At 40.4% G+C, this 25,995-nt stretch overlaps 2 protein-coding genes and 1 long non-coding RNA gene across 7 annotated transcripts; 1 reads left to right on the top strand and 2 right to left on the bottom strand.

Moving 5' to 3' along the window:
* The first annotated feature begins 1,188 nt into the window (after positions 1-1,188).
* LOC113010031 (uncharacterized) lies at positions 1,189-15,336 on the top strand. 2 transcript variants are annotated; one of them, XR_003270277.1, is made up of 3 exons: positions 1,189-1,302; positions 1,532-1,719; positions 4,872-5,215. It is a non-coding gene; the product is annotated as an uncharacterized LOC113010031 (long non-coding RNA). The 2 variants fall into 2 exon arrangements; XR_003270276.1 differs by lacking the exon at positions 4,872-5,215 and adding an exon at positions 15,275-15,336 and having other exon boundaries at positions 1,190-1,302.
* Positions 6,233-8,855, bottom strand: nmrk2 (nicotinamide riboside kinase 2). 2 transcript variants are annotated; one of them, XM_026148806.1, is made up of 8 exons: positions 8,660-8,855; positions 8,461-8,551; positions 7,687-7,735; positions 7,272-7,449; positions 7,100-7,171; positions 6,886-6,992; positions 6,650-6,735; positions 6,233-6,549 (listed from the first exon to the last, which is right to left on the bottom strand). In XM_026148806.1, the coding sequence occupies exons 1-7, from the start codon at positions 8,683-8,685 to the stop codon at positions 6,650-6,652; spliced, it is 609 nt and encodes a 202-aa protein (XP_026004591.1). In that variant the 5' UTR covers positions 8,686-8,855; the 3' UTR covers positions 6,233-6,549. The 2 variants fall into 2 exon arrangements, with proteins under 2 accessions (XP_026004591.1, XP_026004592.1); XM_026148807.1 differs by lacking the exons at positions 7,687-7,735; positions 8,660-8,855 and having other exon boundaries at positions 8,461-8,524.
* Positions 10,995-24,906, bottom strand: atcayb (ATCAY kinesin light chain interacting caytaxin b). Of its 3 annotated transcripts, none has more exons than XM_026148805.1 (14): positions 24,678-24,906; positions 24,232-24,413; positions 20,935-21,041; positions 19,700-19,749; positions 19,374-19,601; positions 17,694-17,852; positions 17,398-17,500; positions 15,577-15,708; positions 15,322-15,408; positions 14,979-15,077; positions 13,202-13,237; positions 13,057-13,104; positions 12,659-12,705; positions 10,995-11,650 (listed from the first exon to the last, which is right to left on the bottom strand). In XM_026148805.1, exons 3-13 carry the CDS (start codon positions 21,009-21,011, stop codon positions 12,666-12,668), a joined length of 1,059 nt encoding a protein of 352 aa, XP_026004590.1. In that variant the 5' UTR covers positions 21,012-21,041; positions 24,232-24,413; positions 24,678-24,906; the 3' UTR covers positions 10,995-11,650; positions 12,659-12,665. The 3 variants fall into 3 exon arrangements, with proteins under 3 accessions (XP_026004590.1, XP_026004587.1, XP_026004588.1); XM_026148802.1 differs by having other exon boundaries at positions 24,228-24,413; positions 24,678-24,905; XM_026148803.1 differs by lacking the exon at positions 24,678-24,906 and adding an exon at positions 24,536-24,610 and having other exon boundaries at positions 24,228-24,413.
* Positions 24,907-25,995: the final 1,089 nt, after the last annotated feature.

Here is a 25,995-nt window from a genome sequence, read left to right as displayed (position 1 = left end):
AGGTGGAGATTTTATCGCAAGGGGTTAAAGTTAGGTTTAAGATGGAGCGGAGTGTTGTGTAACAGTGTGAAGTTGGCTCAATGGGTCTGCAAGGCTGCAGTTGGACCTGATAGTAGCTGTGTTCGACACACAAGCTGCTTGGGTTCAAGCTTAAACACATGTTTGGTGTATACTATTATACCTTGTTTTTAAATTAAGTGTGCCAGAAATGCTGGCGTCTCCCACTGCTGCTCTGGACTTTCTGCCCCACGATGCTCTCTGCCAGCTACACAACAGCAGAGCCTGAAGGTAAGCAGGTCAAAGCTCAAGGCACAATGTTAAGATTGTTACGATGAGCTAGTATGTCCCAATCACATTGTATGAACTGCTATAACAGTATGAACCTTGTGAGAGGATCTGTAGTAAGTACTGAAAGAAAAACATCAGTCTGCTATTAGGAGCTCAACAGCTGTCTTAAACATCAGCAATTACAAGACGCAGTGACTATGCACAATAACGAAACACTGTCTTGTTCCAGACAAGTCTAATATATTAAAATGATTATATAAGTCCCGTTTCATGCTCCCTATTTTTTAAACTACAGTAAGAAAAACCACTCAGCAACACAGAAAGTGGGAAGAAATTAGAGAACCAAAAACAAGAAAAGCACAACAAAAGCAACAGACATACAAATCTTATAATGGACGTTTGTGCTGCTGTGTTAGTTCCCTTTACGCCAGACGTTTTCTGATTGGCTGTCCCATGCAAACAGAAGGTGTGAAGTTTTTGGCTCACAAGAAGTTCCTTTATGTCTACCCAATATTAGAACTTTATTGTTTTTTGTAATATTGTGACAGAAAAAGGGAGAGCACAGTACTTTCACACATTAAAGAAAAAACATTTTTTTTTAAAAAGAACAGGGACATAAATACAGATAATATTTCATTGTGACAAACAAATATACTTTGATACTTTCTTTTACTGTGTGTCTTAAGTTTTAAATCTGAAAATTAGCTGAGAGTTTGATTAACATCAGCAGGATCTTTTTTTCAGGTAAGGTATGAGTTAGATATGGGTCACGAACAGGTTAAAAGACACTGACATATGGAGAAGTGCTGCTGAAGTGTCGCAGTATCTTTCCTCTGCCAAAAAGGGCATCGAGATGGTGAGCCTTCATGCTTTTCTATTCTTAGCTGGAGAAACCTTCTCTCTTCCAAAGTCTGGCACCGCCCCTGCATCTAGATTTATAACAGACGCAGATCCTCGGCACTGGTTTGGCACAAGACTTCCCGAGCAGGACAAGTAACCCACAAAATGTAGCCAGTAAGTATTAATGTTGAATTAAGTCTTTCTTGTGTGTCTGAACTGAAAGTAAACAAATCACGACAAATGCTGCCACAAAAACTAATCTGTGACTGTGAATTGGGAGTGCTTGGAAATAAAAATAAACAGTTTCTGGTTGTTTTCATGGTACACCTACAGCAGCAGCAGCAGATCCTTCCCCGGGTGACTAATTCTTTTACACTGAATATATCTTATCCCGTGAATCTAGGTATCCAGGGCTGCTCACAGCTTTGCTTCTTGTTAAGGAAGATGATGGTCTTAAAATGGTTTTACCACAAGAAACTTCCCCTACATGGAATATACCTGTTGCTTTCCCCTGAGGCCTCACACTGCCACTCTGAGGAGTATAATGATAGATCCAGAGGGTTTACCACAGATCATGGGGAGACAATACAGGTGAGATACTGAAAAAAAAATGCTTGAAAAATGACATTTGTTAGTAAACTGTTTTGGGTTCTGCGCTCATGTGGATGTTTAATGCCTGTTAAAGCAAAAAGCTTTAAATAAAACAAGTTCCTTTTTTTAGTGTAACCTGAAATAAAATGCTTCAATGTCTAGTGGAAGATTAATTATAGGCTGTCGGAGCGGCAGAGCGTCAGCTTTCTTGTGAAACGCTTCTTGCTTATCTTTGATTAACCCTTGGCACAAATCAGCCCGTCAGCGCTCCTCACATTTCATCAGTGAGACACATGCTGCTGCGTCCATCGTCACGTTTTCATTCATTCATTCACACGTGGCGATTTGTCTGGTGAACTTTTGATATGTAACCTATTAAAAACTGCCTTAATGTGACCCCGGGCCAAAAACTTTGTGTTTTCAAGGTTAAGCTTGTCAGAGTCCTTTTACTTTACTGAGTGGTTCCATTTTTACAGTTTTATTCAACTTTGTTTCATTTAAAACTTAAGATGTGAATAATTTTCCACATTTGGATCATTTGTTAAAATATTCAGTGTGATGTGTTGTAATAAATTAAACAAAACTCTATAAAAGCAGCAAAAACAAGCTGCAACATTACAGCCAATAAATAATAATCATGCCTTATATCTAATACATATATATTATATATTGATTTATTATGGGCTAATCTATATGATGAGCATGTTTTTTAACTTGGTGCTGAAACTTCTGTAAGTTTAAGAAAAGTTTCTGAAGCCACACTGTAGTATACCAAAGTACTTAAAGGTTGAGCGCTGTTATACATTTTTATGTTCGATGATGAAATCACATTTTTAAAAAACATATTAATAAACGAATCTTGTGTTTACTTGTAAAAATAAACGATCAGCCATGTGGTGTATTGTTTCAAATAATTAACAATGAGCAAGTCAATGAAAATCCAAAACTACATTAAATCACTCTTGCGTGGTACATGTTAAGTATTAAAGACTAAACTATTGAATTTTAGCCTGTTTATGTTAACTAAACAATGTGTCTGCTCCTGAGTAGGTGGAGTGCTCTTCTGCTGGGAGGGTCAATTTGCACTAATTGTGCAGTTTCTAATAGCAACTGTCAGTCATTAATTCATGGAGTGTACAATCATGTGAAAAAAAATGTTTTCACGGGACTCAGTGCAGTCGTGTCAAAAAACAAAACAAAAAACTAAGTACACCCTTACTTCTTCCATAGGAATTAAGAGGGTAATTAGCAGCCAGGTGCTGGTAATCAAATGCACTTGATTAATATTCCTCAGGAACTCTGAGCACCTCTATGAAAGCAAAGGTTTGGCAGTGGACATTTTTCTCAGGAGTGGACATCCCAACAAATTCATTACAAGCCAAAAAACCCCAAAGAACAAGAACCCAGACTCTACAGGCTTCAGTTAGCATGTCAAATGTTAAAGTTCACAATGGAAAAATTAGAAAAAGAGTGAACAGCTGTTGTTTGTTTGGAGGATTTTCTAGGTGAAAGCGTCTTCTCTCTAAAATGAATATGGCACAACAGTTTAGATTTCAAAGTTGCATCTGAACAAACCACAAGAATTCTGGGACGATGTCCTTTGGGCAGATGAGACAACATCGGAGATACTTGGGCAAAATGCAAAGCACCATGTTTGGCAAAAACCAAGCAGAGCAGGGGTTGATGATTTCAGCTTGTATTGCAGTCACATGACCGGGGCATCTTGCAGTAATTGAGTCGACCATGAAGTCTTCTGTATACCAAAGTATTCTAGAGTCAATGTGCAGGTGTCTGTCTCACAGCTAAAGACTGACTGAAACTCCCAAGCACAGCATAAAATCTGCAACAGGATGGATGAAAAAGAGAGGAAATAAGGGGTTACAATGGCCTGGTTAAAATCCAGACCTCAACCTGACTGACATGCTGTGATGGGACCTGTGCATAAACAAATACCTGCAAACCTCAATGAACTGAAGCAAAGAACAGTGAACCAAAATTCAGATAAACAGAAAGTCACTACTTCAAGTTAATGAAGTTTTACTTCAAGTTATTGTTGTTAAAGTTGGTTCTACAAGTGACTGAATAACAGGGTATGGTTCGTTTTTCACACAACTGCATAAAGTCCTGCGAAGCTTTCTTTTACACAACTGTTTTTCCTCCTCACTTGAGTTAATTATCTTCTGCTGCCAGGATCATTTGTTGGTATCAGGTGGGTCGAGTTTCTAATAGTTGCTGTCAATAACACACATACTGCTGGAGGACAGGACCAGAATACAGTCATGTGTGTATTTTGGCCTAAGACCAAAATACACATATGACTCTATTATGGTCAGTCATGTGTTTGACTGGCAGAAGAAGTCATGCAGATTAAGCTAACATGCACTTTCAGCACAAAAGCCTAAATCTTTATTAATTTATCATCTTTTCTTAGAGATATTTAACATTACCCTTTAATACTTGCTGTGTCTGCAGTTCTTTATGTTATCGGCTATTACAAAAATGACAAATCAGTTGAAGATCTCCAATTAAACATTTAATATTTTATAGTAACTCACAAAAATTTGTTTGTTTATCACCTACAATTCAACCTTGTGGGATCCATAAGTAAGTATGGAGGTGGGTTTATTAATTTAAAGGAGCTTAAAAGTTATTTGAAAATATTTGAAATGTTTTAATCCCCGCTTATTGTTACACGTGTAAGTCATATGATAGACCACAACTGATTCAGTTGTTCATACATGTTTGTCTCAGTGAGCCACCATAAATTTTCCTGTCATTCATTCACTGGTGAAACCACAACTGTTCACATACCTCAGGGGTCCTCGTTCTCTCATACAGAGGCTCTGCTGAGCTTGTGACAGCCAGTCATCTCCTGTGTCACTGCCTCTCCACCCTAATATGGACACCCCGGCTCTTTATTTGGGGGTTTCCATGGCGTTGGGGTGACGTGGGAGCACATGCCACGTATCGAGGTTCTCACCTTACTGGGCGGTTGCATGAAGGCAGATAGCCCCTGAGTCAGACTGGGCTGCGGAGCCTCGAGTGGGTGTGTGGCAATAAGTGATTTCTGTAGGCATGCTAAATCTATTCCCCTGACACCTCAGGCACTTAGCCTAAATATAAACTAACAGAGCAGCTACCCCCTGCTGCAGGCCAACGCTGGCATGTGAAGACTCCAAGAAACGAATCACAAGACCCTGAACTCTCCCCGACACACCCTCTGTGGATCTGCCAAGTCCAGGGACAGAGCTGGCTGGACTTTTCTCACAGTAATGTACAGTATGAGTAAACTTTTATGACCAAAACCTTTATCCAACACTGAGCTATTGAACTGAGTATTGCTATTGTTGTCACTGGCCCCTTACAGCAGAAATTGTCCATTTAATGGTTTAAAAATGATTCTGTGTCATCAGCTGGAGTAATTAAAACCCCTTATTGTAACCATATAATTAATTTTGGTGCTTGATATTAAAATATCAATAAAAGTGAAAATGCATTGCTCAGTGTCTCCCCTTGTTTCTGTCGGCTGAGGCCGGGGATTGTGCTATGTGGGTGATTCTAAAGGACTTTGAAGAAGTGCAGACATGGTTCACACTGCTGCTTGTTGAAGCTGATGCCAAAAATGAAAGATTTGCTCCTTTATTTCTGTAGGAGTGTTACAGAATAGGTGATAGAGAGGTCGTGTAATGTTGCTGGATGGGGTGTTGAACACCTCTGGGAAGCATATTGAAGTTTTCAACCAGCCTACCTCCCAGTGCTAAAGCTTTAGCACGACCTCCTGGTGGGCTGTGACCTCTAAGAGTAGATGTAAGCGAGAAAATCATTTCCCCATCAGAGCTTACAGAAATATCACGCTGTTAATTTCACAAGAGCCTTAGAGGGAGACACTGTGTCTTGTTAAGTGCTCACTGGTTGAAGCTGCCGCTTCTTCTCTCCAAGACTACATAAAGCGTTTGTTGTTATAAGCAGTAGAAGAAGATGGTGTGCAGGTTTCTCTGAATGAGGATCAGAATGACTCTGAATAAACTTGAGAATGTCTGAAGGACTTCTCTGTGTTAATTATTATTTTCTACATTAATCACCAAAATTATACACACTATGAAAAATGAGCAACGTGTGTAGGACAAATCATTCAGCTTAGTTACACAAATAGATGATTAAAAGTAAAAGACCTTTAATGAGTATGACTGAGTTTTTTATATTATATATGTTTGTTCACCATGTTCTTAAATGCATGAATGCTCCAAGTACATTTAATATATTGCTTTATCAGAAGTTTTGAGAAAAAAAGGAGGCAGGTCTAATAAATAACTTTTCCCTGAAACATTTCAATTCCTGTCTTTCAAAGGGGAATCAGCCACTCCTACTATTGTGGAGCACTAAATCTTATCTATATGATAAGAAGGCTCATTCAAGTGCAGCCAGATGTTAGGTTTGTGCCTCAAAAGAGGAACTACGCGGATGTGTGTTTGTTTCATGAGATACAGAAGGAAGAAAAACAGGAAACATGAAGTGGTTTCAGTGGGGTTTTAAATCAGGAGACAAAAATCCTTCCAAACAGTGAGACTTTATTTTTATTTTTTTAAATACAGCAAGACCAAAGTTACTGGTGTTTAAACACTGGGCGGTCCAGAGGTGGCTTATCTTTGTTAGAAAAACAACAGTTACAGAGGATTATACAAAACGCAGCACTTCTGCCATTAGTTCTTCATATCTTACATGATTATCTATTTACAAATCAGGCTTAGAGCTACTGAACGGATGTTATACATTTACTCAGATTTCTATATTTACAAGTTTATACACAAATCCGCTGTTAGACCCGTTCTGCTGTAAAGAGAGAGAGAGAAAAGCAAAGTTAGTCACACGGAATCAAATGATTTTACTGATCTGTCAGTGAAAATGTCCAAGATTTGATTTTTTTATTTACCTATAAGCTGTTTAGAAGGGAGTTGTTAATGGTTTCATACACTTTGTTGTAAATCTCTTCCTTTGAAGTCATCCCATCAAGGTACTCTGCACAGAAATGAAAGGAGTATGAGAGCATTTCTGCTCACTGGTTGGTGGTTAAATAGGTTTTTTAGATCTGTGGCTAGGCTTATGGACGAATGCGAGGATGCAGAGTCTCATTTATATTTCAAGAGGAAAAGCACTTGCTTTACAAACCTATTCTGTCGCAGTTGTCCTCCATCTCTTTCCTGTGTTTCAAGTACATGGGCCAGACGTGGCCATCGAACAGGCCGGCTGGGTCAGGGACCGTGTATGTCCTTGTACTGCAGAGAAAAAGAGATCAGTGTGGGGTTGTTGTGTTATTAAAAGCTGTGCTGTGGTGTCCAGCTCTTAAGGGGATTCTGGTAAAGTCACTGCAGGAGCTTGTTACCTTCTCCTCCTTTTGCACTCCTCATAAGGAATGGAAATGTAGAAACATTTGTCATAGACATCAATAAGAGGCCTGCGGAGAAAGCAGAGGTCAGATTACTCAAAAGGTTTAGAGGTCAGAAGGTTTGTAGGTCACAGTTTAGAAAAAATGAGTAAGGTCCTGGGAAGCCCACTTGTAGTTGTAGATGAGGAACCCCTCCACGATGAGAATGTGGATCCCCTTCTCCTCAGAGCCGGCTTCTTCAGCTTCAGGTGACAGGCTCACGCCGTGTGAGCGGGCAAACTTGATGGGGTTCTCCTGCCAGCCTTTGACAGTGTTGATCATAGCCTCCATGTCCAGAGCGGTGATCACTGATACAGAACAAGTAGAGAAAAGAGAAGAGCACGTTTTACCACACACGAAACCAACACTCCTCACCAATGTGCTTTAACACACATTAGTCATGGTTAGTGAATGTCTCTAGCATCCACAGAATATTTGATTGAATATCACAAAGTTTAGGATTGATTGGTTACCAAACTACAGAAATGTGCAGGAAAGAAAGAGTACATTACTGCATGGTTTTCTTACGCGAAATCCATTCTTACCATCCCACTGTCTAAAGCCGTCCTCCCCGACTTCTATTTGATCGGGTTTCTGAAATAACAGTCACCAACAAAACATTGCTGCAACCTAGTAACCAGTCGGAACTGATCACACCTGGACAGGACAAGTCAAGGACTCGTCTCCACCAAAAGTGAACACACGGTGACGGCTTTCAATGCGGCTGAATTCGCTTCCCAACGTTAGGCTTAGAAAATCTGACAATTTTTTCATCAAATCTTAAAACTATTCTAAAAGGTACTAACGCTTGTTGTCGCCTCATCTTGATAGTGAAACATGCTTTGAGATGGAATATCTTGAGTCTGTGAAATAGAGATTCTGATTTGTCTTCAAAAGGCTTAAAAACATTTAAGGGGAAAGTTTAAGAAAAAGGCTTTCGACGTCAGTCATCCTTTACTGACTGTGAGTGGATCATGTAAAGATGGGTGTGGTAGATGTAAGACCTTCTGGCTTCTTTTACTCGAAGTGAGGTTTAAGTCTGACTTTAAGTGGGGACGCTCAGCCCTTTCATTAGCTGTCCAGGAGACAATCAGCCAAATGCATTACTAGACTACTGCCATGACAGGACATCTGCAGGTCAGACTGAGGGTTTATTTCTGAGCACAAAATGTCTTCAAGGACAAATTTTAAAGCAGCGAATGACATATGAAAAATAAAAATGCCTTGCACTAACTCAACTTTAATGCCATTAAATTATTACTTTAGCTTTCAAGTTTACTTCAAATGAGAAAAAAATAAAATACTTTCATGCATCTTACCTTGAAAAAGTCATCCTGATGCACCACACAACAGTTGGGTAATGTCTTTAGTAGTCTATTTGTCAGAGTGGTCTTCCCACCGTTGGTCACTCTGAAATGGGTGCCACTTAGTTTTATTTTCTCTCAATTTCCATAAATGAACATCGATACATGAATATATATATATATATATATATATATATATATATAAAAGACTTACCCTCCTATGCCAATGATGAACTTCATTTTTTCTTATTTCTTTTCTGTATTGGTCACCTCTGGAATTCAGTAAATAAAAGCAGGGAACCCAGCCAAAGCAAACACTCTCTCAAAGGCTTCTACTGAAAACCTTTCCCTTCTCCTCCTCCACAAATGTCCCCTCCTTTTACTACTTCATTGATAGACAAAGTCTTTGCCGTGCATTTAAAGGATTTGGCTTCAGTGTCACAGCCTCCCAAACCAATCAGCGTGCTTTGTCTCGTAGCCAATAAGGTGCCACTTCACAGTCCACGGCACCAATGATGGGGCAGGACTCGGGAGCCTCACAGCTTCGTGAAAGCAAAGCCCATAATTTGCACCTGCTCTGAGGAGTCAGTGAACACCAGCCAATCTAATGCACGAATAATCCCACACCCAATACACGTCTTAAAAAGATAAAGAAAATAATATGAGACTAAGGTGTGTGCCACGGTCGTATGTAGTGCCTCAAACAGGAAGCTGTTTGTTTTGTTCTAAAATTTGGGATGTATTTTTGCAAAAACTGAAAAGCTTTCCCATTTAAAAGTAGACTGTGATTTACATGCAGAGGACATTTCTCATAAAGGAAGAAACTATATAGCAAGGGTGTAGACTGTAAAAATCATTAAAAATGTAATATTGTGTGCATATATGTATATATATATATATATGTATATGTATATACACACATATATATATATATTCCAAACAATCTGCATCACAGCATAGTGTGGAACCTGTGATTTTAAGGGGGAATTTTCCATGCATAGACAGCTCTGGGTAAATGAAAACCAGGAGCACTATATTTAACTGGCTGTGTCTGACTGCTGCGTCACGAATATTTCTGATGCAACTAGTTGGAGTAAATGGCAGCCAGCCATGTGACCACAGTGTCTCGAGCTACAGGTGTGATAAACCACGGCTATTTCTTTGAAGTTAAGCGCCCACTGCTTATCAACTCAGATTGCCGCACATTCCCAGATGTGTGCGGAATAAACTCGCGTTCATTTTGTTTGCACAGTATTTGAGCAATCTATGTTACTACTGCGCTTTTCTTTGTTGGTGTAGGAAGGAGTTGAACTCTGACCTGGAGATACAGGAGCACGTGGTCTTTTTGCCAGGAAAGTCTCAGTGGAAAAGGGATGCCTCACACTAAGTTACTGACAGGTCTTATGTTGTGTAGTAGTTTGGCGTTAGTAAACAGAAAATGTTACGTACACGTAAGAACCTGGAGAGTACAAATCTGTTCCATATAGGGGATCAAACCATCTGGTCTAGCACAGGGAAGCATGTGGTGCACATACGTTTTCCACCCTGGAATCAAAAGACAGACTTACCTTTGCTCTCAGTCTAAATTTGGCTTTTTAAATATATGTCCATACGCTCGTTACCAGGGCTTATACACCGGAAGACAAAAAGGCAGATTCTTGTCTGCATGTCTGTAGATCTGTAATAAATATTTTAGTTTAACTCAGCAGAGACAAGCAGCTAGTCTGGTTGCACAACATTAGTAAATAACCAGATCTGCAATGCCTGTGTAGTTTCAAGATGTACAAAAAAAAAATAAAAAATGCTATTTGGTGGTTTCAGAGGATGTTGCATAACTCCTTCTGGACAACATGGATCTGGAAAATCGTTTCATCCCAAAATCAGTGGTCAAAAACTCTTTCCAAATATAGATTTGTTTGCATACAGCAGTGTTATTCAGTCAGCTTTAGAGGTGGTGGTGAACTTTGGACAGAGGCAGGCTGTTTCCTGGTGCTTCAAGTATTAATACAAAATCTAAATGTGTTATGGCTCCATGCCTTTGTGTGTCAGGCGTCTCTTTATTCCAATCTCATGGAATGAAATCCATATTTCAAAAGGCAAGATTATTCTTATAAAACTAAATAACAATTAAGAGTACATAATTAAATATAACATCATAATTTAACTCAAGCTGTTTCTCTTTCACATCTGAATGATTGAATTTACACAATAGAACATGATTAAAATATAATAAAAAATGCAGGGCAAAGTTCAGTTTCTAATTGGTTATGTATTGTGTACATAAACAGAAACGGGTTACTCCAAGGGCATTAAGACCTCCATAAAACGCAGCACAGGACGGTCAGGTGACATCCACCGAGCATCCACTGACGATTATCCCCGTTAATAACTCAACTGCCAAAAACATTCTGGACCGAAGATGAAAACACGCAGCTGCAATAAAAGGATGAAAATATCAGCTGCAACGTACATGAGCAAGTCTGTGCTTTTGTTCTCTTCTGTTTTAGGACTTAAGGCTGAATGCGGGGGACAAATAATCATGACAAAACTTTAGATCACTCATTTATTACATTTTTTTTTTTACAAACAGTAAATGGCACGTTTTCATAAATAACACTAAGCAATTCATTTTAACTCTCTTATTAAATAGAATTCTTTTCATTTGTAACAATGTTTCTTCCCATCTTGCAAAATTACTTTTTGAAACTTAACAAATGTAACAAAGACAGGAAGGATATAAACAAGCATGCCACCTGCATATTCAACTCCGGAAAACTTGAAAACACACTTTTTGCATCAGAAACATTTAGGAGGAGCGATATCATTGCACTTCTTTTTTCAGCAAATAGCCAATAAACCAAACAATACCAACACCGTCTGTGTGCAAACACTTTTTTCTCAAAAATATATTACAAATATGTACAAAATGCTCCCGGCAAGTCTTTTCATTCACGCATAGGCAAAGTCATGCTGTAGGTAAAGGTCAACTTGACATGCAGGACAGTTTTTGATTTAACTAAGCTGCGATGCTTTGGTGTAACTGAACCTTAAGTTGTTAGAAGCAAGCGTGTCACTTGAAACAAGAGGAATATTGAGGAATGATTGTCCTCTGGCTAATAGATCCATTTAGGGGATATAATCCCAGCTGAGAAGCTTGTGGGCTTCTGTTTTTACGACCCCCCCTCGGGCTCTTCAGTTTAAAGCTCTGCAAGGCAAATACAGAAAGTTTAAGTCTCACTTTAATCCCGTCAGTCACAAAGTTTCATGTAATGCAGTTGTTAAAATTGGCAGTGTGTCAGTGAGCGGCAGTAAATCTAAACTACTTGACACATATCAGGTTTGACCATTCATTTTTTTCCCCCTGCTTCCTGTGCTGGCATTTAGTTAGGGGACAGTCCCCGTGTCCATTCCCGAGATGTCAGCCAGTCCACTGGCTGGCATCTCGTTTGATATATGAGGGCCTATAGGAACAGTCAGCAGCCGGGGACAGTTTCTAAAATAATCCACTTCACCCGCCCTAACCCATCCCGGCTGGCTGTGGTGGGCATTTCACCCAGTTAATGACAGGCTCGGTGGGGCAGATCAATTTGCCCAATAAAAATAGAATTGATTGGTTGCACGCAGGCAGGCCTGAAGAGACAAGCAGCTGTGCTTTATGTAACATGGGGTGATGTTTGAGGATTGAGTAACGTTTCTTGGATCCATGCACAGTCGGAATTTAAAGAAGTTAAACATGACTTGGCAAAGATGAAAATGAGTTGGACGGGGTGAGTGACAGAAGTCAGTCAGCAGTGTATGACATGTTCCTGTTCAGCGTCCAGCACTCTCAGAGAAGAATTGGAAACCTGGAAGGAAACTGAAGCGCGATTTTTGCATTTTTAGATCAACACCTCATCAAACTCAGCATAAAGCGGATGATTGTTGTCTTTTGCACTGCACAGAGACTGCACAGTTTCAAGGAATTGGAAATCTTCGAGTGTGTCATAGTAAAATTTGGATCCCACAGCCACTGAACAGAAAGCTGATCCTTTGGGCCCAAGACAGGCCATCGTCCAGCATGTGATTTACTGTATCGTGTCTCTTTAGCACACGTAAGCAGATATGTGCAGAAAAGAACATTTCCATGTATGTCGAAGATTAATTACTGTGGGCTGACATTACAAACCAACCTGAAGAGTTGATGTAGAGGCACTCAGATGGATGAGTCCCTTACCTTAATGTCAGATGTCACGGCCAACCTCTGCTATCATTGACTTCGGCCTGGAAATAACAGATTAAAATTGACGATAAACAAATATAAATATGTTGCCTGGTCGTCTAAACCATGTTAGGCTGTGTTGCTTAATCAAATCTATATGTCTGCAGAAGTTCAAGCATTCACAATCACATTAAAGAGAAGCAACGCACTGATCAATTTGCTGGTGAACCTCTTACATAATATGCTCTTCATGCCAATGGAGGAAGTTGTTTTATTTTTAGTGCGCTAACAGATGAAATATAAAATCAGTGGCTTCTTGCAGCCACGGGATTTAAGTGCAACAATATATGAGTACTTTTCCATATTGTAGCTGCATGCGCTGTAGGACTGTATGTACTACAAAATTGGGTCACCTTTCTTTGGGGAGTGTTGAATTACTCTGCTGCTGGTCTTGCTCAAGTCTGGGGGAGAGGCACATAGTAGTAACATGCATGTTTAAATGAGCATGTGTAAACAAAGAAATTTTAATATAAAATCACTTGAAAACATGTGACTCACCTTTCCTTTTGTGCTCTGATCTTCTCATCGTCATACCTTTAAGAAAAGGGGATAGAAATGCAGAATGATGAGGAGTTCTGTAACATCCTTCTCACCAGTGCTGAAGTTAAAAGTTCATCGCTCTGTGTTGATGAAGCTCATATGCAGAGACATGTTAAAGAGAAGGCTTTTGAAGGAATCTGCAGTCCTGAGATAAAATTCAGTCACTTGTAGAAGCACTTTTAGGAGCAATAACTTAAGCGAATCATTTTCTGTATGACTTTATCATTCTCCCACATAATTGAAGCAGAATTTCAGCTCACTCTTCTTTATAGTGTTGCTTCATGTCATTGAGGTTTAAAGGCATTTGTGTATGGACAGCTCTCTTATGGTCCTTCCACAGCATTTCATCAGGTTGAGGTCTGGACTCGATCCTTTTCTTTTTCATCCATCGTGTTGAAGATTTGCTGCATGTCCTCCTGCATGACACAGTTTCGGCCAAGCTTTCGCAGTCAGACAGATGGCCTCACATTTGACTCTAGAATATTTTGGTATACAGAGCTGACTTAATGGCTACAAGGTGCAAAATACCCAAATCATCACACCTCCACCACCATGCTTGACAGTTGATTTGTGGTGTTTGATTTTATTGAAATGTGGTGCTGTGTATTACGGCCATTTGGTCTAATCTGTCCGAAACTTTCCCCTGGAATCCTTCCAAACAAGCAACACTTATTTAATCGTTTTCTATTTGTGTTGTCATGAAAGGTAAAATTTAACATGCTAACCAAAGCCTTGAGAGTCCGATATGTAACTCTTGGGTTTTTTGCAGTTTCTCTAAGCATTGCATGGGAAGATTGTGGGGTTGTGTTAACATTTGATTAGCAGCATGTATTAATTTCTATGGAAGCAGTAAAGGTGCACTTGGTTTTCCACAGATTCCACAGAGACTTTCTTTTGCACACGACAGTGGAAAAGTTTGTCTGATGTTGGCTCTGTTTCTTCTGTTTAACTATGCACTGCAGTTCTTCCAAAGCCTCAATCATCTTTTGAATTTGTTTTAAAATCAGTCTGCCATAATTCAGTTTTGAGCACTCTTGCACAGTTTGCCATAATAAACAAAAAAAATGAAAAGTGAATGCCTACTCAGAGTTGTAAAGCTCATGTTGGATTTCTTATATGTTTTTAATTTCTTTCCGTGAGGCACATTGTAACTTTGCTACATATATAAAGTGTTTTTTAAACATTAATATTATTTTAATCACCTGCTGTTTCGTCTGCACAAGTCCATCTAAGTAAACAGTGAGAAGCAGACATTTAAACAAATGTGAAAAACTGTATATCAGTCTTAGTTATCCATAAACACTGTTGGACTGTTTGAATTCTTTCAAGATGTCAGGATTTGGACAATGATGCATGTTTTGTAATTTTGCCTCTGGACATCATATCACAAAAAAACATTAATGATGTGACCAAAGTGCAGACTTTCAACTTTAATTCAAGGAATTAAACAAAAGTATTGCAAAAATAGATTAGGAATAAAAACTATTTTTATATATTCCCTAATTGTCAGAGAGTCAGTGGTGACTGAACAATAGACTAACAACAGTTTCGTGACCTCTTCCCTCTTTATTCCATAACAAATTAAGCAGATAACAGACCTGGAGTTGAGTCTTGCATTCAGTAGTAAATACTTATGGAGCTGACTATATTGCTGTAAGCTTGCAAAGCAGAGTATAAGCTATGAAAGACACTTGAAGCATCTCAACAGGGACCCTTGGTGGCTGAGAGTACTTACTGCAGCACACATTCAGGAATCTGCACGTGCTCCATGGGGATAATCTGACCGAGTTCCTTCAGGGTGTGAACGTAACGGATCTTATCCATGAACTTCACACTTCAAAAAATATAAACAACATTGGGTTACTGTCACAAATTAATCCTAAAATATATGTGCATTCAGCCACGTAGCACAACATACGTACTCTGATTATGAAACAGCAACACTTTTCTCTTTTTAATGTTTTCAGTGTAGCGATGTGACAACTTTAAAATGCTCCAACCTATTTTCCCCTTTCTCTCTTTTGTTTTTAGATTTGTTAAGAGACAAGCTTTCACGGCCAAATGTGTCATAAATATACCTAATGAAGGGTCTTGAGATGGCCAGGACAGTGCGGATGAACCATGTTGGGTGAGCGATGATGAGACACTTTAGATTCTTCCTCAGTCTACAGGAAACAAACAGAGTTTATTACAATCCCCATTATAACTTTTAACTGCATGAAATCCCATGTATATTGGTTATCTTCATCTCTAGCATCAAGAACATCTTCAGCTTCACTATCTTCTAATTTCCCAAATTGTTTTCCGAGTTATTTTGACACTGTTCATCTTACTTTCTGTCTATCATCTGGTAGCATCTCTTCAGCCAGCTGATGCCAGGCATCTTTCTGCGAGGAGTTGCTCCATTCAGGTAAACAATCATGTAATCCTCTGCTACCAGCAGCTCCAGGCTGCTCACAACATACCTGAGAACAGACATGAACAACCTATAATTGTACATGAAAATAGCACATAAAATCCCCTCATTTGATTTATGATGAAAAAGAGTTCTGATATTTTATTTGTGGAGATAAAATGATCTTTCATTTAAAGGGGGATCCATTAAACTCACTTCCAGCTCTAGTTCATCTCATAAACTGTACCTGCAGGATGTTACACTTTGATTAGTGAGGCCCTGTTTTGAAGCTTTAGGCTGAGTATTTTTGGCATCACCATTTCATGTTTTGAAGCCAAACATGTTGCCCACGGTCTTCCCCGATCCATATCATACTTTAACACCCCTTTTTAATGGGGGTGTTTTCTGGTGTCTGTGTGTGGCGCTGCTGGGTAGTCTGTGCTGGCAAACAAATGTTACCGGTCTGGTAGTTACTCCTGGGTGGGTCTGGGGCAGGCTTGGGGACTTGGGGTACCTCTGGGCGGGGGTTTTGGCTGGACCTGGGGGGCTTGGGTGTATTGGTGGAACGAGGAGCCTCTTTAGCTAACTCTTAACCTGGGTTTTTATTGGCTTATGTAGTCTGGTAGTTGCCTGAATGCTGGGGTGGGTATAGTTCGGGTGGAGTGAAGCACACACACTCCCGTTCTCTGTTCGCCATCCAGGGCTGGAAGAGCTGGCTGTCTGGTCAGGGTCTGGGTTAGGGTTATGAGGCTGTTGGGCTGCTCTGCTGCTGCGGAGGCCAGGGAAGTCTACTTGTCTCCATCCCAGAGTGAAGGAGACCATCTCCTGGGTCTGTGGGCTGATTGCCCTTCTACGGGTTGTTGGTTCCAGGACCTGGGAGTGTATGGGGAGTGTGAGTATGTGTACGGCGTCCATTTCTGTGTCTCTATGTTGGGTGTGTGTGTGAGTGTTTGTATACCTGTGCATGAGGGTGGGAATGCATGCTTGTGTTGTCCTGTTTGTCTTTGTGTGTCAGGTCAGGTCTCTACCTCTCTTAGAACATCTCAGGCCAATAATGCCTAGTAATGCTCCACTTGTGAAAGTAAATCTGTTTGTCATTTTATGGCCTTCAGACAACAATTCTGACTTCTACACTGCTGCAAAAAGACAGGAGGAAAAAAAAGAAGAAGAAAGGGGTGACTCAAAACTCATGCACAGTACTGGAGGGATTTACTGAGGTCATAGGAGCAGAGGATTCTTCTCTAGAATCTGAACTCAGGAGTGCCACCTGCTGGCTATTAGAAATAATGGCACAGATTTCAGGCACTTTACTGGCTCAAGTTCTCAACATGACGTCTGGTTTTTTTCTTCATCAGAAACAAACTGTTTTAGCTCCCTTTAAGGTCAAGGGGCGGGGCTTCCATGCTCAAAGCCAGAGCAGCGTGACTGAGATGACCATATCAGGATATCCTCTCTTACTGACATCACACAGCGCCAAGAGTAGAACAAGCCGTTTAGAACTGACTATTTTGAGCAGTCTGAAATCAGGGATCACTATCTCAAACTTTAATATAAGCTCTCCCATTACAACAGTATGGATTTAAATAACATAAAAAAAAACCCATAACAGGTCCACTCTAATTTTAAGAATTATTTGATTCATTATTTTACATCCTCATTGGATAGGAGACTTTTTACATTGGAAACGTTTAATGGATTGTAGAGTGAGAAAAGAAGGAAGTAAGGTTGTCGCCATGTGATAACAAAGAAAGGATCTTACAGGAAGAGATTTTCCATGATGTACGTGTAGTCGTCACAGCTGCTGTCAGGAAGGTAGCAGGCTGCAAACACGATGATGGCATTCAGACCTTCCCCGTAATATCCTGACAGAAGAGAGAGATGCAGTTGCTCCATTCGTAGTGGCAAATTATCACGTGGCAGGTAGGACATGTAAATGTGTCTGTACTCTTTTACATTTCACCTACGTTTTACATTTAATACCAGGAAGTGGGCTGATAAGATTTATAATAGCATAACCATCCTAAGGAATCCATTTGGGGAAACAGTCTAACTAACCTCCATGTGTGACCACTCTCAGGTACGGCCTGATGACCTGCATATCGATCCGTTGCTCCTGGTCGCCAATGATCACTGTTCGCCACAGACGACCTGACGAGTCTCTCTCCTCTTCGCTCTCACCTGGGAGACGCTTAGCAGTAGCCACAGGTGTGTCGTCTGAAAACAAGGTGACACCAGAAAGCAGCTGCTCACAACACATGTAGCCAACATGAGCAGAGCTGGCAAAGGGAAATGAACCTTTTCAAAGCTATAAATCACGATTTATGATGACATTTAGCATACAAACGTAAAATGTACTCTAAGCTCTTTTTACAACATGTCTAATTCATACAAGCACCTTTTTCTTCTTCTAAATGTTTCTATCTAACATTCAAATAACAATTTGGGGGTTCAGCATCTTGCCTGAGGATACTTTGGCTGACTGGAATTGCCTCAAACCACCATCCTTCCAATTAGTAGCTGACCTGCTCCACCTCAGAGGCAAAAAAGGTCCATATTTGTCAATGTAAACAACAATATTGCTGAAGTTACTGCACATAACCTGGTGCAATTCAAATTTTCCCTTCTTTGTAAAATTAAATATCATGAAATTCTGAATTTTTCCACCTCATTTACAATGCAGGCTTACTCTTCAGCTCACCTTTATACTAAATATGTGGTATTGGCTTGTTCAGACAGCTCAGAGGCCACACCAACAACAATGCACAATACAACTACTCAACATGACTGACAGAGACAACGCCTTTAAATGGAGCATAGAATAAGCGCTGATGTCACTGCATGGCTCAAGCACACGATCAAAAATATGTTACCAGAGAGCAAAATATCTGCTCCCCTTGGATGTGACCTTCTTGCGTTGCTAAAATTTAATAAACAAACAAAAAAACCTGCTCAGCTGGGTAAAAACTCATCCCAAAAGGATACACAGACCCAGCAGCTATTTGTTTTAAACCAGCACGATCCATCAAAGCTGGAAGCACAGATTTAGAACAAGAAAATCCAGAGGAAAAAAAACTAAAAGAGATGTGAAGAATGAGAAGCAGCAAAGGATACACCAAAGGGCTCCTAACAAAAGCCCCTGCAGAGGGGAACGAAAAGCTACTACTGCTTAGAAAAAGCTGTAACATCTGGACCTGAGCTGATCACTGACTGTGCTTACATTCATGTACTGCACAGACACGAAAGCCTCCCTTATACCTGGAACCTGAAGGATCAAATGTAACCCCTCACTAGACTGTAAAACTGCTAGAGCTCCAGAGCAACACAGGAGTTAGGATTGATAATGTTAGAGCCACCAGCCTTAAATTGGCGTTAAGGCTAATTTTTAACTCTCTTCGGCTTTTCTCCTTTGTTTAAATCAACACACAGTACAATGTAATATCATGTTTTATTGTTATGCTTTGTCTTTTGTGACAGTACCCAGCATTCCCTCTTTTTTAGAGTGTGTGTCATTGTTTTCATTGTTATACTGTGTGTGTTTAATAGTTATTGTGTTGTTTTTAGCTTGCGGAAATAAATGTGCCTCTATTCTACATTTGTTCTGGTTTATTACAACTACCATATAAAACTATATCATTACAGAAAGATTATGTACAGTTTGTTGATTTGTCCTCATTATGTGTTCTAATAATTTCCCCCATAGAAGTTTTTGGATGCTAAATTTGAACATGCATGTACCTTCCCACTCTAGCTCGTTGCCGTTGTTGATGAACTCCAGTGAGTCAGTCTCATCTGGAGTCTCGATGTCATCAACATTGATGTCCAGGTCGTCGGGCGTTTCCAGGAAGTCATCAGAGAGCACCGACCCCTCGCTCTGATCCAGAGACAGGTTCATGTCGGGGGCGACCAGCGTGCGACGCTTACGTTGGGTCATGGATTCGCCGACATTCAGAGTGGTGGGAGGATCTAAGACAAAATGTTATGAAAGTATGGATACACCTTATACGTATAAACATGAGTGTGTCTGTATAAAAAATATAATGGTGTCTATTTAGTCCACTTACTGGTCCTGCTGTCAGAGAGGCCACATGCATCTCCATCCTCTGGCAGTGGCCTGCAGGGAAACGAACGCAGCATAAATAAACAGTTAAATTGGAAATAATTGTACATACATAAGAATTATATCTGGCTTAATGTCTTCCTGCTGCCAAGTAATGATTGTTTTGGCTGTTATATAATTGTATATTATAAGCACAACTGTTAAACTAAATAATCTGCGATGATGAAAACCACTAAAAAACCATGAAGTACTAACAGTCAGTCCCAGCATTTTGCTCTTTGCCCTTTGTTTTTAGAGAGGCTGCGATGCGAAACCCGATTTAAATGTATTTCACCCTGTCGTTTGAGAAAGCAACACCAGCAATTACCAACTCCCCTCTGATTTTATAATAGGACAGCTGAAACCTCGGTGAGGGACTGAGCAGGCTAGATTAGAGTGCACACACATATGCAGACAGGCAATAACAGAGACTTGCATACACAGACAAACACACCCTGAAACACCACAAGTATGGACTGATGGAGCTGCTGGATAATTGCTGTTATTAAATTGTCAGTAGCTATGTAGAAGCAAGGTTAAGACCGCACCGACAAGTATTCAAGAGCGAATTAAGCAGTAGGGAAGAGAAAAACAATTTTCAGTGTTAAATAATTTGCTTCTAACACAGACCTCCAGGTCTGAAATCCCCCCAGATGAATCACAATATTCCACTTCTCTTACCTAATATTCCACCACCATAATTCATGTGACGTCATCCTGAGATATTTTTAGCCTTGTTAAATGCATTAAACACACGCATTAGTAATTCTGACACAAAAGCATTTTTCAGACAGTCACAGGACTTTGCTGCATGTACTATGTGTGGATGTTTTTGGAAGATAATGAAGGTTTCTCTGATCAGCTTCTAAAAGCATATTTCCCCTGCTGTCAAAGAAAGATTTTGGCCAGCAGTAGAGCGAGTGGCTAGTCTCCCATAGCTTGGACACTGCGAGGTATTTGACTGCTCCTCTTTTTCCATCTGCTGGTTGCTATTTTGTTCGCTGACTTGCTACAGCCTCATCACATAACACCTGATGACTACATCATGGAAAGTACACACCTGCTTCCTTTCGGCCCTCCGCGCACTCACACAACATGTGACAGACTTTCCATCGAAGCTTGATCTCTTTGAAAAAGCTTCTGCACAAATCAGACAAACTGCACGCACAAACACAGACTGTTTGTTTCTCTGCCTCGTACCTGGGGAAGTCTTCATCCTGCCACTCGTCCTTAACCTCCATGCTGTCCATACGTAAAGTGGCTTCCGCTGTACCCATCCTCTGACAGCGAGGATGGGCTTCAGCTCGCTGTAATAGGCAAACAAACAAAAGAATTCATTGAGCCGTTCACCAGGAAGTTCACCGAATGGTTTAACACACTGCTGACTAACTAATTCAGTCGTTGCAGCCTTATTAAAGTAGACACTCCACCCAAATTGCACAACCTGAATGATGTCTTTTTCTGGCTTCTTATACTTGTCTTTATTACAAACTGAAAGTGGAGATAGATGAGCGTGGCTGCTTTATGATCAGGATTTAACATAAAAAAGTTTTAAGCCACTACCAAGGAGTTTGTTTATCTCTTTGTTTGCTTAGACGCTTAACCTGACCTGTCAATCATTCGGGCATTAAAAAAGACACCTAACTGAAGGGATGAACCAGTGTTGTATCTTCACTTAACAGAAAATCTGGGGAAGAACCTGTTTTAAATTATATCTTTAGGCACTTTGTTACTAGCAGCCTGTTGTGACACATTATTTGTTCCTGTTTCTTTGGTTGAATCTGTGAAAAATACCACAGATAACACCATGTGACAGACATAAAATAACATTTTTGCAGCAACAAGGTGTTTCCCCAAAGCTCTTAGCTGAAAATTCTACATAGTAGCAGACCTAAAATCTATCTACTGCAGATGAACAGCATCTCAAAGTCATGTTCTTATAAAATGGAAAAACAAAACAAAACAAAACAAAACAGAGAAGATGTGGCACAGAATATGAGAGATGCATCTGGCCTCTAAGTTGATGTATCTCTCTTCTCCTCACTGACGTCTCCTCAGAAATGACCTCAGTAGAAGGGTGGCGGCACAAAACTATTCTTAAGAAAGGGAATCAGGGACAAAAGGCTGGTGTGTGCCAAATTACACAAGAACTAGACTGAAAACCATCCATAAACAGGTCTTATGGAGGGATGCATGTCTAAGGTCAGGGGAGCAATATAAGAGTGTTTATAGTCGTCTGTAAAACATGGTTGGGACTGAATTTCAGTCGGTGGTGTTGGGAATTATGTCGAAATTGATGGAAACATATATGCAGAAAAGAACCATCAGATTTTGATCCAGCATGCAAGACCATGTGAAAAATGTCAGATTGGAAACAATATCATTTTGTTCAGCATGACACTGATCCCAAACACACTGTAAATGCTGCAAAGTGCACTTGGATAGAACAAAACACACAATGGAGCACTACCAGAGCCTAGACTTCAACTTCACTGCAGCGGTGTGGGATCATCTTGACAGAAGATGCATTAAAAGTCACAGTATGCACAGTATTGTCTCTAGTTGCATCATGGGAAATGTGTCATGTATGAAGCTTGACCCTTGGAGGTGACACAAAAATTTGGATATGTCACCCACCTCTGATTCTGTCAGCTTCTCTCTGTTAAATTAAAATGAACTTCATTATGTAGCTGTTGCACTAAAGTAGTTGAGTATATCATAAACAGGTGAAGCAATGGACTCAGAGGAATTAGAGACTGGAATTGGACGATCAGGAAAGCAGAGTAGATGCGTTGTCTTGTTTGTGTCGGGCAGACTGTATTTAAGAACAAAATCTGAACCCAAGAACAATTTAGCCCTATGTGTTCTGTTGTTAAATCACAGAAATGATAGTTTGACATAACCAAGTCCCAGTGGGTTTCCTTCCCCATGATCCCTGGGGGAGGGTGACATAAACAGTTTCTCATACAATACAGATCCTCAGGGCACAACAAGCACCTGCTTCTGTAAAGCAGATCATGATCTAAGCTTCCATATTATATAGAATCAAAGCAGATATCTCCCTCCATGACATCATGCTCTATATTTGGTATTTGATGTAAAGGTTCACAGTGTTTTATTTATAGCAGCCTGACCATTAGGGATTAGTCATGCACAAAGTAAACATCATGTGTAAGTCTTGTGTCTCCCTATGTCACTCTCCTAGCCAGAGTTCCTCAGGCTACAGACACAGACTTTACTGTGATCCATTTGTCCACTGGGTTGGCACTGATGTGTGGAATAAAAAAACAGCAAATGTGGGCTAAAAGGTGCAGGTCCTCCAGCTACATGTTCCCAGTACAGCTGTATTGTAAATCGATTCTAAATGATGGAGAAAAGAGGTATTTGCACTGCATTGCCTGATAAGAAAGTTGCAGTGTTTGGTGCAGATCCTTAAATGCCATTTTAACTGAGACCTTTCTGCTTAAATTACATTTCAAGTTGCCTTCCTCTGATCTCACACGATGACTGCATGTGGTTTATTGTGGTGCGCATGTCTCTTTCAAAGGCTCAGCTGCATGCACAGTGAACTGCTGATTGATGGACACAAAGTAATGTTGCAGCGGCACGTGTTTGGTGGGGATTTATGTCCAGATGGCAGGCCTGTCCTCATTTCCCAAATGCTGTCTCGTGAACTATTGATGCTGTTGCGCTTGGCAAACCTGAGACCTGAAACAGGCGCAACACTTGCATAAATGTTACCACATACTTTTTTCTGACAAGTACTCTGTCTTTGATACACAACAGGTGGGATCAAGTGAAGCGGAGAGGTAGTTTTCGCTCGTCTCTGTTATGAAATCATTTACTCAAAGATAAGCATTAATAGAACAGTTGAAGATTAAAGGCGACAGAGAGGTGGTCATGTACAGCCTGAAGAGAATGATGTCCAAAGCCTAAAAACTTCTCATCTTTTCAACATCTCTTAATATCTCTGACAACACTGAAAACAAAGTAAAAAAATGATCTGTTTGAAGAGTGTGACACCTGAAATCTGCTTCATCCTGACTGTGTAGTTGCAGTTTGATCAGATCAGCTTGTGTTCACAGAAAACCAGCGGCTCCCACGACTGTTATCCCACTGTGATCTAAACATTTCCCCTTTTCCTTTTTTGAGCCCGCTCCACTTCAGAATAAACAAACTAATAATAAAAAGAATAATCTTGGGTCTTACTGTATCACTCTTATTGAGAAGCTGACAAAGAAAATTTGTGTTTGCGTGGCCTTTAAATGCGTGCAAAGAAGCTATTGTGTCACGACTGCCAGTCCTCAATTAGCAGAAAAACTAAAACCGTCTCAGTGATTAATTGCGTGCAGTCACAGAACGAAACAAAGCACTGAATGTCACGTTTGATGTTCTGCCCTCTGGGCCTCCCATCAGTAGAATCTGTTCAGAAGAAGAGCTCTTTATGAGAGCGGAAAGCGGAGAAAACCATGGTTTAAAAGCAGGATACTCACATACTGTAATTACAAAGGCTTTCTGCGTCCCTGCTTCCCTTTCAGATGGTCCCCCTTCCTTAAAGCTGCTGAGTGTGGATCATCGCTGATTACATCTGCAGGTGTGTGCTGAGGGCCTGGGCTGCTGGATAATTCTTGTTGTTTACCCCTGCTGTTAATGGAGGCTGAGGCAGTAACTGTGTCCTCCTGTAGAGAGGCGAATGAGAGGAGAGTCTGTCACCGTGCAGCAGAAACATCCCGCTCTCACCTTCCCAGCGTCCTCACTGTGCTGCTTTCTGATCTAAATAACAATAATCCTGACCGTGTACCTTTAGCATGTTTCATGATGATCACTCTCCTCCTCCTCCCTCCACCAACTCTAATGCCCCCACCCCAGGCTTTAATCCTGCTGCGATGATGTCAGCCGTATGGGAACAGTGTTATGATGGTTACGTAATAACAACTGCCTACCTTCTCTTTGATTCTGTCAGGCCACTTGGAGTCAGGATCACCTGTTTCCCTCACATTCAGTCCATTCTGGATTCTCCATCACTGACGGAGTTTGTTTCCTCCGGAGAGCAGGAAAAAAATGGATGTTTCTATTTCAGCGCTGTTCCCTGGCAACAGCATCTTCACCCATTACGCGCACAGTTTCTCGCTCTCTCGTTTTTTCCCCCACCATCTCTTATAACCTCTCTCTCCCTCGATGAAGCCCCTCCTCCACACAGATTCCCCTCCTTTTCTCCTGCTTGCTGGCTCTGACTCTAATTCACCTTCCTCCCTACTTCTCCTGCGGTCCTCACAGCTGCACACAGCTCTCCGCAGTGTCACCGCACACGGAGTGGCATCCCTCCGGCATTGCCCTCAATACCCAAAGGGAGCAAGCACAACTTCCAGCTCTTCAGCTCAGGCAGAAAAATTAAATTCAGGTGTTTTTACACTTTATATTAACAACATTTCACTGCACAGCACTGAAATATGCCTGATTTATACAATAAGCGCTTAGCAGATGCAAATTTTGCATTAAGCAACAGTTTTATCTCTGTAAGAAATCACTTATTTTGTTGATGTTTACTGGAATTAGGATTCTATTTCGTTTCTACTTTATTTCACAGAAAATCATCTGTAGCTTTTTTATGGCTTCTAATGTTGTTATTAATTCCTTTTAATAGTTAATAAGGTGACAAAATATCACATGTTGATATTTTGCATTATTTTCCTCAACAAAAAGCATGCTTTTGTAACGATTTAGTTTAGTTTTTTAGTTACTTGAACTCAGTTATTTATTTATTTATTTTTTAACAGCACGACATAATCTATGTCGTGCTCTTCTTCTTTATTTTTTCATTTTTTTCCATTTGCCAGCAGATGGCGTGAGAGTGCTCCACAAGTCAAACTCATCAGTGTAAAATAAGAGTTGGGCTGAGCTGTATTACAGTTTGTAAGGCTAGTATATTCAGCACCCTAATTTAGAAATAAGAAATTTAATCCTGTGACATGTGCCACAAAAATGCAGCTCTGCTTCCTGGAGAAAGCAAACATCTGTTACTTTCATTCTAGCAGTCTGGAATAAGAAACCAAAGGTTTGATCAGGCTATGACAGCTGGATAGGCTCCAGCGCCCCTGAAAAGGATAAGCGGAAGTGAATGGATGGATGGATGGATGGAATAAAAATATAATGTTGAAGTAGACGGATGATCACGATGGCTAGTGTTACTTACACACTGTGTAAGTACTGTTTCACTATATTTTACATAATATTGGACAAAAACAGTTACATGCATGTCAG

This window comes from Astatotilapia calliptera, chromosome 18 (genome assembly GCF_900246225.1).
Source record: "Astatotilapia calliptera chromosome 18, fAstCal1.2, whole genome shotgun sequence".
In the NCBI taxonomy this organism is placed as follows: Eukaryota; Metazoa; Chordata; class Actinopteri; order Cichliformes; family Cichlidae; genus Astatotilapia; species Astatotilapia calliptera.
This window is presented reverse-complemented; position numbering and strand designations above follow the sequence as displayed.